This window comes from Nelumbo nucifera, chromosome 5, assembly GCF_055504915.1.
Source record: "Nelumbo nucifera cultivar China Antique chromosome 5, China Antique-T2T, whole genome shotgun sequence".
Classification (NCBI taxonomy): Eukaryota; Viridiplantae; Streptophyta; class Magnoliopsida; order Proteales; family Nelumbonaceae; genus Nelumbo; species Nelumbo nucifera.
Genome location: NC_142653.1, coordinates 79,554,341 through 79,567,947, shown reverse-complemented (window position 1 = coordinate 79,567,947; position 13,607 = coordinate 79,554,341). Strand labels below are relative to the sequence as shown.

Sequence of the window (13,607 nt, the reverse complement as noted above, 5' to 3'; positions counted from 1 at the left end):
ATATTCATTGAGTTTGATGCCTTAATAGCGAGCATGATGATTATATAGTCCTAGAAGTAGGGCCACAACTTTCAATATGATATTATTAGCTTAAAGGCAAGATTCTCGATATACGAGTACCTAGTCTTGGTTGCATGCAAGACTTTACATACATAGTAAATAGGTTGCTACACTTTACCAACTCTTTGGACTAGTATCGAGTTGACAACTTTATTGCTAGCGGATAAGTATAGAAGGAGTTTGTTCCTAGCTTAGGCCTTGTCAACAATGGTGGTGAGTTGAGATATTGTTTGAGCTCATCATATGCGAGCCAAAACTCCTTGGTCCACTAGAAGTCTTTAGCCTTTTTAATAATTTGGAAAAAGAGTAGGCACCGCCCTATTGACTTGGACATGAAACGGCGAGTCTTTGGACTTCATCAATAGACCTTGGAGGTGGCATATCTAGGATTGTCAAGATCTTCCCAGTGTTGGCTTTGATTACACGTTGGGTTACCATGTAACCGAGGAACTTACCCGATGTGATGCTGAATACACACTTATTTGAGTTGAGATTCAACTTATATTATCTTAAAATGTCAAAAAACCTGATTAGGTTGGGAACATGTGAATTAGAAAACTCACTTTTTGGAACCATATTATCAACATAAACCTTTACTTTATTACCAATTAAATCGTGAAAAATTTGTTTACAAATCCCTGGTAGGTCACCCCAACATTCTTAAGCCCAAAAGGCATGGCCTTATAATAATAAAGGTTTGTCTTAGTTACAAAATTCATTTTTTTTTTGATATAATGATCTATCTAGATATAGTTATAGCCTGATTAGGAGTCCATGAAGCTCAGCAGCTCAAACCCTGAGATGACATCTACTAGCTGGTCTATTCTTGGATATCCTTCGGGTAGGTTGTATTTAGATCGGTGTAGTCAATTCACATGCACTATTTCCCATTTGCTTTTTTGACCAGGACTACATTGGCTATCCAATTTAGGTACTCTGCTTATATAAAATCGACATTGAGAAGCTTTCCGACTTCCTCATCAATATTCCTCCATTGCTATGGGGCAAAGTTCCATTTCCTCTGTTTCAGAGGTCTAACACTAGGATTCACATTTTGTCTATGGGTTATCACAGTTGGTAGCCGGCCAAGTGAAAACATTAAAATTTAACTTTAAAAATCTTACTATCTCGGAGTGGAGAGGTTCCTGAAGGAGCAACCCGATCTAGACCTTCTTCTTGGGTTTAGTCTTAGAAAGTGGAACTGTGGTTGCTTCTTCCAGTAGTTGTCCTCGGCTATCATCTACATATTCGAATGGGTCAAGGACGAACGCCAACAACTACTTCCCTTGCTCTTTAGTGCCACCACATAACATTTCATGATGAGGTGGTAGGTAGACACAACTTAGAGGGCATGCAGAATAGGGTGGCCCAAAATGGCATTGTAGGGCAAAGGTGTATCAACAACTAGAAAATCATGATTTAACTTCTTCTTGTTTGGTGCAGTCCCCATTGAAACTAACAGGTTTATCTTTCTAATGGGGGCGAACCACATCCCCACTAAAATCGACTAGAGGCACGTTGCTCGAGATGAGGTCTTTTTGATCCAACTTCATCTTATCAAAACTATCAACAAAAAGAATGTCAACCGAACTATTGTTATCAATTAAAATTCTTTGTACCTCGTAGTTGGCTATAACCATCTTTGCGATCAAGGCATCATCATTAGGAAGGTAGACACCATGTAGGTTGTCTTAATCAAAGGAGATCTCCTCCTTGGTCCTCGACCTCTTTGGAGGTGGGTTGTCATCCTCAGCTCCAAGCTCCCATATTGACACTTTTCTGGCTGTCAAATTGCACCTGACCACTGTTGATCCAACAGTGATCATCGCGATCACCCCAACGAGCTCCTTCTTCTCGGGCTCCTTTTGTTGATTCCTCAATAGCTTAGTAAGTTGGTTGTATCTCTTGATGAATTGCTTCAGGTACCCTTATTAGCTCATCTCCTAAATCTCATCCTTTAGGTTACGGTAATACTTCATGTCATGTCCTTTGGCCCAATGGAAGTGGCCACATTGGTCTTGGTTCCTATTCGTAGGTTGTCTTTCATATGTGGTGGCCACTTCAGGTAGTCCATCTTCTTTATTTGCATCAGCATCTCCCCCCCCCCCCCCCCCCCCCCGGTTGGCGTTCAGTGGTGTATAGTTATGATACTTCACTGAGGGAGTCTAGGAGTGTTTGGCTGGCGACCAAGAATGTTTGGATGACCTGCTATCTTGTCAGATTCACTTACTACTGCTTTCACCTCGGTCCTCATCCCGATCCTTTTGCTTCTTCTTGTCATCCTAGTCTCCTTGTGCTTGAACCAACTCCTTGGTGTTCATGTACTTCTCTACGCGAGTGAGAAAACCCTCCATGTTGGCTGGAAGATTATTGGCTAGAGAGAACTATAGATAATAATCTCAAACATTGTGTATGGCTATTGCTTTGCTACCTGAAATGGCTGGGTTGATCTTATGGACCTGAAGTGACTCTAGGTTGAACCTTGAGATGTACTCACAGAGGCTCTTATTGGTGCACTTGTAGATGGCCATTAGACATGCTACGGTCTTTGGGTTATGATGATTGGTAGAAAAGTGCATTCTAAAGAGCTTGATGAACTTCTTTTAGCTTTTGATGGACATCGATGCAAGTCCCAAGTACCACATTCGGGCTGTTTGGCAGAACGTGATCGAGAAGGCTAGGCACATGCTAGCCTCCAAGGCTCCGTGCAACAGCATGAGGGCCTAAAAGCTCTCGGCATGGTCGACCAGGTCGGTGGTCTCATCATAAGGCTCCAAGTTTGACACCTTGAAGTCTTTAGGGCATAGTTCCATGAGGATCTCCATCAACAAATGCAAGGCCCGAGTAAGCCTTGGAGTGTTGGATGTGTTTGATTGACTGGATTCATGGTCCTTGGTTGGGTCATGTGAGGATCTTCTCGGGGTCCGAGCCGATTCTTAATGGGTTCATGTCGAGAACATTTCCTACGTTTGTGCCTCCAAGAGCTCGTTGTGGATTGCGAGTTGCCAAACCTGTAGGAATTGGTCACTTTGCTTTCCACTCCCTTAGGTATATATGAAGGACCTCGCTACTTCAACGTGTGGATCTAGATGAGGTCTTCCTGGTTACGAGGTGGTGGTTATTGGTTCTCTGGAAAGGCAAGCTGCCGATTCTAGTTTTGAGGAGGTTGTATCCGTATTGCTACCTCAGCCTGAGACTATCCCAATGCAGCTATGTACTGCTCCTAGGAATGTATGCAAAGGTCCATGTCTCTGACCAAATGCACTAGGTCTTGGATCTATTGTCCATTTACCCCCCGTTGGTACCATTGAGGGCTCAACATTTTGAAGTTGCCCCTTTGGTGGCAACATGGTGAAAGAGAGAGAGAGAGAGAGAGAGAGTGCGAGAATGTTTTTTTTTTTTTGTCAATTCCCACAAACGACACCAATTGATGATGTGCGATCTATGTTGAGCACCTATTGACTATGACAACTCGGATGAAGATAGATGAGGTCGACAGGTCAGTTTTGCAAGAGACGTACATGCCATAGAGCCCAGGGGAATGACTCGAGCTAGGCACTCCAACGGTTAAGTTAGTATTGAGTTGGCAAGGTAAGCGAGAGCTAGAAAACAAGGAGTCAGAATGGAGTGCTAGTATGCAAGTATGTATCCGTACCTTCTGATGGTGTGGAATCACCCTTATATAGACATCGAGGCTTGGTATGACGTGTCCAACACATTCGAAGGCAATATGGTTTACCCACCTGTTGTTTATGGAGCACACCTCCTCGATGTTGCGTTGAATCTTATCTGATTCCCCACGAAGTGGAGGGAAACGAGCTTATCATTGCTAGGTGGGCGACGTGTCACTACATGTTTTAGAGGCGTTAAGTGATGCAAGCAAATAAGGGAAGATGTGACACATAGGTCGGAGCTCCTAAGATCGTCTGACACCTCAGGTCGCCGGTTGCCTAGGTTGGAGAGGCAGGTCGGAGCTGGTGTAGACTGCCTTAGAGATTTTGTAAGCTGATCTGTCGGGTTACTGTTAAATGAGGTCGGAGTTATCCAAGGCTGCACAAGTCGATTTGTTTGGGTGAGGTCCTGCCACATGTGATGTCGAGGTGTCATAAAACGGTCCCTGTCTGCCATGTGGTGATCAATATTTGAAGGGCCAAATTACCCCTCATAAGATGTTATTGCTAATGCTATTCTTTTAGGTGTTTATCCTCCCAACTTTACATTGCCCAGAGACCGTGGATTCAATGCAGTGTCTAGTGATCAATCGATTTATTGTCGATTTTGGTCTTGCAACAGTTATTGGTTGGTGGCATGATGGATAATACCAAATCCACTCTCCTTTTTGTCGTTGTGGACATAGTTGGTATTATATCCAAATTTCAAAATGCAAACTTTCAAGAGTGGCTACGGTTTTGAAGGGGTGTGCTTGTGAACGGTTAATCTAAGTTTTCTACAAAGTTGGTCAAGTAGATTAGCATGGATTAAGTAGGTTTCAAAGCTGCAACAAAACTGACAACAATTGCTACTAAATAACCCGCAGGTGAAACAATAACTAAACCCAACTTTGGCCAACAAGCCCATTAGCAATGACAAAAGCCCATATGGTGGGTCGCCAATTGAAACCTAAAGGAGAAAACGGTTGAAAAATCCTTAAGAGGAAAAAAAACTATCCAAATGGAGAGAGGCCAACATATATTTTACACATAATACATACATATATATATATATATATATATATATATATATATGTATGTATTAGTAAGTTTGCACATGCTTTGCATATGGATTTTTTTTTTTGATGATGATGATCAGGGTGCAACTTGGGAGTTGGGATGCCAGATTATGTTGGTAGAGTGTTGGAATGTATTTTGTTGGCATGTGATCTAGACACGCAACAACTTGGGTGGTTTTGGTCGGGCTAAAGGTTAATTTGGGCTCAACCCTAAAGGTGAAAATCTCGACTTTAGACCTAGCCCAACCCAAGGTTAAGCCTATGTTTATCAACCTAGGCCCAATATGAGCTTAACCTAACACAATTCAGGTTGGGCTTGAGCTCAGGCTCAGGCTGGGCCGGCCAGGTTAGATTAGTTGGGCTTGGGTGGGTTGGTCAAGTTTGAAAGAATTTATGTACATGTTTTTATGTATTCATCTTTTAAAGGGCCTTATAAACCAATTTAAGAGTAGAGTTAATTGAAAATATGTGCAAATTTCATTCAACAAATGCATGTTTACATACTTCATGCACACACACACACACACACACACACACACACACACACACATATATATATATACACACCTATACATAATTAGAAAAAAGATATTTTGCATAAATATAATACACACACATGTATGTATGTATGTATGCGTGTATGCATTTTTTGAGCAAGTTTCGGTTGGGTTTGATTGGGCTTGGGTTGGGCTTTGGCTACACAAGGCCTCAATCCAAGCCCAACCCAAGTTTAGGTTGAATTCGAGTATTCTAGCCAAGGCCAAGCTGTAGTCCAAAAAGTCAAGCCCCCATGCAAGAACTTAGGTTTGGCTTGGGCTAGACTTGCCTAAGTTGCACCCCCAATTAATGATGATAGTAAATAATATATTTTCCAAAATTTTATACATTGTTTTATATTTCCATGTCTATAAAATCGTTCTTATTAGCCACACTTATTTTTGTTAGTGTGATGAATATATGATATTAGAGAAGTCCTAAATGTTTTCTACATTTTTTTTGTATTTTTTATATATTTGCATATTTGTATATTTTTGACTCATGACCAAACAGGAAAACATCTCCATTTTTGGGTTGGTTTTAATTTTTTTATTTATATCATCAATAAAAACAATTATTTTGTCACACTTATTTTTCTTTAATATGATTAATTACTATAAGATTCAATGAAAGAATGTTAGTTAAAACCCCGAATATTAGACTTATTGAGAGGAATTGAATGAGGAAAAATGGAGTAGTATAAGATTCATTAGACTTAATATGATTAATTACTATAAGATTCATTAGTATTAAGAATACTTCTTACATTTGATACTTATTTTTGTTTAGTTTAATGAATATACAATATTAGAGATATACCCTTTTCTTTTTATTTGTTTTGTATTATATATTTTACTCTTTTTAAATTTTTATTATGACCCATTTGACTACAAATGGTTGAGTTGCTTAACCACCACTAGGAGGGAAGAAAATGATTACGTTTTGAATTTAATTACAAATGAAATGTATGACATCAATTTTTATACTATTAAAATTAATGTTGTGAATTTAATGATGAGAAAAATATATCTTAAATATAGGATTTAATGAGAGAGAATAAAAAAATAGTTTTATTTCCAATTGATTTTAAATTTTACATTCCATTTCTATCATTAATAAAACTATTTCTTATTTATCATACTTATTATTGTCTAATATGTTGAATATATGATGTTAAAAAGTCCCCAATTTTTTAATTTCTATATATTTTTTGCATTTTATCTATTTCTAAATTTTATTATTTAATTGTGACAACATGAATTTTTATTTTGATGATTATTTTATTTAATATGATGAATATAGAACATTAGAAACGTTCCCAAATGTTTTCAACAAAATTTTGTACTTTTTCATTCTTTTTGTGTTCTATCATTTTTAAATATTTATTATTCAATTATGACATCATGAATTTCTTTGAAAAGTTGGATCATTGACCCACCATCTATAGAATACAATATCTTAACTTTCAGACAATTAAATTATATATTTTAAATATATTATATAAATAATTTTTACTTATCACGCTTAATTTTGTTTGACATAATTAATATATAAATTTTTATACATTCTTTTGATTAATTCTAATTTTTTATTTTTTAAAGATTTATTATTTAACTATCATATAATCAATTAATCCATTTGACCCACATCATTAAATTTTGTATTACATTTTCACATTGTCAAAATCATTTCTTATGTATAATACTTATTTTTGTTCAATATAATGAATGCATAGTATAAGAGATGTACCTAATATTTTATTTTTTATAAATATAACATTGTGCCCAATTTTTTTTCTATTTATTTATTTTTGTGATTTTTTTGTATTTTCTATTTTTAAAATTTTATTATTTGACTATGACCATTTCATTTTTAGGTAGATTTTAAATTTGGCATTCCATTTTCATCATTAATAAAAATACTTCTTACATTTCATACTTTTTTTTGTTTAGTATAATGAATATAAAATTTTAGAGATATGCCTAATTATTTTTATTTTTTGTATTATATATTTGATTAATTTTAATTTTTATTGTTTACTTATGACATTATTTATTAACCCATTTGACCCTAAATGGTTGAATTGCTTACCACCAGGAAGGGAGAAATGGTTTTGTTTTCAAATTAATTTTCAAAATATTTATTTTTATACTATTAAAATTAATGCTGTGGATTTAATTAATAGAATTTAATGATGAAAAGAATTTATCTTAAATATAGGATTTAAATTTTGCATTCATTTTCCATCATTAATAAAAAAAATTCTTATTTATCATAGTTATTGTTGTTTTATATGTAGAATATATGATGTAAAAAATGTTCCCAATGTTTTTAATTTCTATATTTTTTTACATTTTATATATTTTTGAATTTTATTATTTAATTGTAGCAACATGGATTGACCCATTGGACCCAAAATGTTTTAATTTCTTACTACCACCTAGATGAAAACACTATTTTTTCTAATTAGATTTTAAAAGCATAATTTTTTATATTACTGGAATTATTAATTTATTATGTATGTATTTAATTAATAGAATTTAATGATGATAAGAAACAAAAATGTCTTTGTATATGATTCAATGAATATGAAGTCAAGTTAATACCTTACATGTTGGATTTAATGAGAGAAAATTGAATGCATTAAACATCTTAAAATTACCTCTTTTTTAACTCATTTAATATTAATAACCAATTACTCTATTTGCCCTTATTTTTTTATCAATAAAATTAAATATGGAGGGGTAAATTTTGTCCTTAGAAAATTCCAGAAATATTCTTGAGGCTATTTGTTCTTTCCACAGTAGTATAGTTTTTTTTTTTTTTAGATTTAAGGTTATTTCAGTCATCAAACATTTGATGATTTTACATAAGGGTAAAATTGGCATTATAATATGTTTAAATCCATAGCATCAACAATTGCTATTTTTTTATTGGATTCCTGTAAAGTAACGGAAGGGGTCTATATGTCCCTTTATCCCCAAAAATTAGAAGAGGTTTAAGGGCAGGTCAAAGTTGATGTACTTGTATCTAGGAAGAATCTAAAATTTCAATACAGGACTTCTTTTAGTTGCACCTTCTATTGCATGAACTTGAATATTGAACATTGAATGCTTATTGATTCCAAAAAAAATAAATAAATAATAAAAAAGAGAAACCTAAACGGCTCCAAATTTCTAGTTAATCATACATACTCTTCTGTTTCATTATCTATAAAGAAAATGTTAAAGACAAAAAATTATCACTTAAACTAATTAACAGACAATTAGAAAAAAGTATACACTGTATGTCGAACCCAGATTTCCTATTCACTTTCTCTGCCCATGCCCAAGGTTCAAAGTATCGATATGATACACCTATTTATAAGTGTTAAGGGACCCCGTTTATTTCAATAAAATGACTTAAAAAACATTTCCAGAAATCAAGTTTTGAAAAAATACTAAAAAAACATTAAGCGATTAGTTTTTAGTACCGATACGCCCCTACCGATACATGGGTGTATCGATACTTTGAACCTTACCCATGCCCTACCCGCAATACACTGCAGCCACACTATCTCACAATACAAGATAGCGATGTGCGACTATAATTCAAGGCAGGTAGAAAGTGGGTGGAGAGTTGTGGGCAGGAAATATCTTTTTAAAACTTGCCACACTGTTCAAAATATAGAAGAGAGATAAGGATAAAGCTTTTCTTGGTCCAGCCTAGGCTTATATGTTTGATAATTCTAGATTGGCCCAAGTTCGACCAGGTGTGGTTCTATATCGTTTTAAATCCATACATAAAGAATACAAGCCCAAGCCATCTGCCTATTAGACGCTCCATACTGAAAAGATCATTGAGCGTATTAATATTTTGAACCATGATTCCATGTAACATAAAAAATGTCCTAGATTCCAAGTCTTAGGTGTGCCAGCAATATAAAAAATCGATATGTAACCATGCATTATATGTTTGGTACATTGAACCATGTACATGTGTCGTTATTATATTTGGGTTATTTACTAAGACACCCCCTATACTTCAAAACATCCATTATTACGGAATAATGCCATGTTGAGATTATGAACAAATGCTAGGTGGTGGCAAAATCACAAAACGGATCTAAGAAACATTGAAAGAACAAAGGAAATAAAAAGGACCGAGAGACCACCGACCAAAGAAACAATAAGTCCATTGTCCTACTTGTGGAGAAGAAGAGAAAAGGGATAAACAACAATTATTAGATGGTCGAGTTTGTTGTTTCTTATCATGCTTCCACACTTGTTGATTCAAGAAGCAACTTTATTGTTAGTGGTCAATCAACAAGTTGAACGGTTGTGAACTGAATTGATGCAAATGCAGTGTTTCCCCAGAGGTGTAGATGCAAATGCAACTTTATTATCTGTTTTTTTTTTTATTCTTTTAGTGATACCTTGCTCCTTTCAAAAAAAAAAAAAAAAAGATAAAGGGATCCAAAACTGGATTGTAGAAATTAGAGACATTGCAGTGGAGGCGGAGGATGTCATCAACATCTACATCTAAAGAAAAAGCAGCATAAAGTGAAGAAAGAGGCTGGATGAGCTTCCTCAAAAGGTGAGTTTGCATGGTTGACAAGAGGATGGATCTCTGCAAGTTTCACAAGACAGTTGAAGAAATTCAGTGTAAGATTTCTGCCATCTTTTAAGAGTTGAGATTCTTGTAGTATTAGAAATATGGGGGGTGCAGATAACGAAGGGACAAATTCTTTAACCGAGATACAGAGAAGAGTGAGATGGAGCTTTTCACATGATTCCAATTATGGGTCGCTGAAGGTTTAATAGTCCCCCCACAATATTGGAGTGGAGAAGGATTGGTGGAAGACCTGTGTAAAATTATTCAGAGGAGCTGCTTATCAGGAAGTTAGGAACACCATAGAAGTGCCATATAAATGGAATGGCTAAAAACTCCGCATTCATGATATTATAGGAGATAAGTGATCATGAAGATGCAGCAATCTGTGTTTAGGAAAGTTGATAAATGAATCAGACAAAGAAAATGGCCATCAGAAGACAATTACACCCTTGTTGAAATCTGCAGACCGATGATAACTTCCACACTAGTTCCTTGGATAAATCTACCAAACTCTAGACACTAGAACATTGGCACTGATCAAGGTATATGTAATAGAGTGGCCATGAAATTCTGTTGTAATGTATCCACTCCTAGATCACGTGGTAATTAAAATGGTTACGAGATTGGTAGAAGTGAGAACAATCAGGGCTTGAATGGTGACTCTTTGACAAATTCCTTGGTACCTTCACTTGTCTCCTCCAATGTGATACAGCACAAAGAACCAGAAGGCCACTCAAGCCATCCTTTGGGTGATACGAGATAGAGGTAGCTTTGAAATAAAAGATCATCTTAAGAGATCATGTGACCATTCCCAGTTGATTGATTTTTCCCTTTATCGCATACCCTATTTCATGTTCAATCATCTTTACAGCCCACCAACAGTTCAATTCAGCCACCAACTGTAACGAATTAGCATATTTTTGGAAATTTGGTTCAAAGGACAAAGTTGAATAGAGGGGCACCATAACAAGAAAGTGTTGTTTGTTATTAGGCTTCATTTGTAAAAAGTGCAAATACAGAACCTGTGTATGAAACTTGAACCTACGACTCTTAGTGAAAACACTACATTCAAACCAATTTTACTAAATTTTAAGTGTATATAAGCACGTGCATTTAAATCATATTGAATTGGATTATATCAGATAGTACAAGGGTGGTTCTATTTTTGATCCAATTATAAATGGTCCACAGTTGAATAACCTTTAACCAGATTGAAATCAAATTCGAATTCAGCCAAATGGATACTGTTTGCAGCCCTAGAAGGATGCCTAGTTTTCCTTATAACAGAGAAAATTTGTTCATTGACTAGTTATCCTTGGCAAAGCATGGCATTTGATTATTATTTTAAACTTTCCTAGGATAACTAGTTTTGTTTACTTGGACTTTTATTTCCTATGACATTTTCAGTAGACAACTGACTTTTTTTTTGGGATTCCAGGAGATCAAGAGTATGCAGGTGCATTTAGCCATTCCAAAGGAGTTTTACTCTATTTTCAAAAGAATTAGAATGAATGGGAATTTCTTCTAGACAACAAAACTATATTTGGAAATTGGGACTGAAGTTCAATTTTTCAATAATGTCTCACAAAATTGAAAATAAAATTACTTCATTTCAAACTTATTTTATTGAAAAGTTTCTTTAGGGAATAGAAAGGAAAGAGAAGAAAACTAGAAAAATCATCTCATCCCCAACCCTCAAGAATGTTTTTATTGTTTATATAACAGATTGACAAATATACCCTTATACAGGAAGATTATAAATGTCTCACCCAGATGGGTCAACCTAAACCAAACATATTTCCCACCTATAATTATACAAACAAAAACTAAGAATCAATATGGAATTAATATTACAAGATATGATGAAAAAACCATGAGCTGGAATTCCAATAAAATAGCTAGAGCTGAATGCAGCTTCAGGGTTACCAAGTGATAGAATCATCAATTACTAATCCCATCATCTCTACAGAAAACGACTTTTCTGTTGCATATAAATGAGGTCAAGAGTACTCTACATGTGATCACTTTCTTGAGTAACGGTCAACAAGTGCTTTGGCTTTCTCTGGCGCAAAGAACCGTGCCTGCATGTATTACTACGAATAACTGCTGCAGTTTCATATCTGGTTAATTTCAAGGATAAATTGCTAAAACCTCCCATGAAGTTTGGTAATTGCAATCACCTTCTCTGAACTTTATGATACAGTTGCAAGTAGACCCCCTCTGTTAGAATCCTCTAACAAGAAGCATGAAAAATATCCAAAATACCCATGTTGTTACTTTTGACCAAAATGTTTATTTTTCAGATTTTCTCTTCATATCAATCACTACCCCAAGTCCTTCCAATCTCTTTTCTGAAATTGACTTGTTTTCCAAATTTGCCCTTCATACCAATTGCTCAAAGGTAAAACTTCAACTTTAAACTCTCTTATTTTTGTTGTTCATAGATTTTGTATTGTTTTTTCTGTAGAAATCAGCCTCAGTAACTGTAGGGGTATTTCAGACATTTTCATGCCTCTTATTAGAGGATTTTAACAAAGGGGGTCTACTTGCAACTGTCAAACAGTTCAGGGATGGTGATCGCAATTACCAAACTTCAGGGGAAGTTTCAGCAACGGTCGGAAATTCAGGGGAGGTTTCAGCAATTTACCCTAATTTCAATATATAAAATTTGATGTTCAATCAGAGCATGCTAAAAGGAAAATTCTATGAAGTAGTTGTAAGGCCAGCTGTGTTGTATGGAGTACAGTGTTGGGCAGTTAATAAATAGCATGTCTGAAAAATGGGTGGGGTAGAAATGCAAAGGTTTAGATGGATGAGTGGCAAAATGAGAGAAGTAGATTGAGATGGTTTAGTCACATGCATAAAAGATCATCTACAGCACCTATTAGAAATGTTATAAAATGTACAGAACTGAAACCATCATAACTTGATGTAGTAGTTTTACTCATTCATTGACTAAATAAAGAAGAAAATATATTCATATACTCACTTGGATAAACATCCTCTCTGCATCTCCAATATTGCCATTCTCTTTTAATATAATTCCCTGCAGAAGCATAAGTGGGAAAAAAGATTCTCATACATGGTCTCGTAATGTGAAAAGCTTACATTTACATATTTATGTTACCAAATACCAGGAAGTAGAAAACAAGTAGTTGAATAGTAGTTGAATAGAAAATTGAGAAAAATAGAATAATAAAGCATTACTGATAATACATGAGGTAAACAAATGGTTGAAGGAAATACAAGGTTCCTTACCCTGGGACCAGAAATCGTGGATATATATATATATAACACAACCATACCTGTGTATTATTATGTCATAAAACTGAGACATAACAATACAGGGTGGGTATTATTATTAAGTATATACCTGTTTAACAGCGACCCTCCCCACCTTTTTCTCAGGGAACCCTTATTAAGTCACCATACCTAAAATTGGAGATGTTCAATAATAACCCCTACTTCAGGGGGAGAATATTTTTCCAGTAGGTTCCTATTTAACAATACAAGTGGGTATGACCACCAAGTAAATTCCCTTTGACTTAAAAGTGCATCCCCCCTTTCTCTCAGGGGATCCATAATAAATCACCACCACTATAAGTGTGGAGATGTTCAATAACATAACATGAAGTGAGCCTATACAAATATCATGTTAGCAATTTACAGAGCTTCCGACTTAATGCTA

The 13,607-nt window shown here is 35.3% G+C and overlaps 1 protein-coding gene across 4 annotated transcripts in view; it reads right to left on the bottom strand.

Moving 5' to 3' along the window:
* Nucleotides 1-11,604: 11,604 nt before the first annotated feature.
* Nucleotides 11,605-13,607, bottom strand: part of LOC104593869 (Tetratricopeptide repeat (TPR)-like superfamily protein) — a 105,982-nt gene continuing 103,979 nt past the window's right edge. For 2 of the 4 annotated variants that reach the window (XM_010253911.3, XM_010253914.3), the window contains 2 exons: nucleotides 12,909-12,965; nucleotides 11,605-12,022 (listed from right to left, as the gene is read on the bottom strand). In XM_010253911.3, the coding sequence (XP_010252213.1) occupies nucleotides 11,960-12,022; nucleotides 12,909-12,965 (120 nt within the window). In that variant the 3' untranslated portion in view covers nucleotides 11,605-11,959. The remainder of the gene's footprint in view (nucleotides 12,023-12,908; nucleotides 12,966-13,607) is intronic. The other 2 variants (XM_010253913.3, XM_010253912.3) reach the window with 2 other exon arrangements.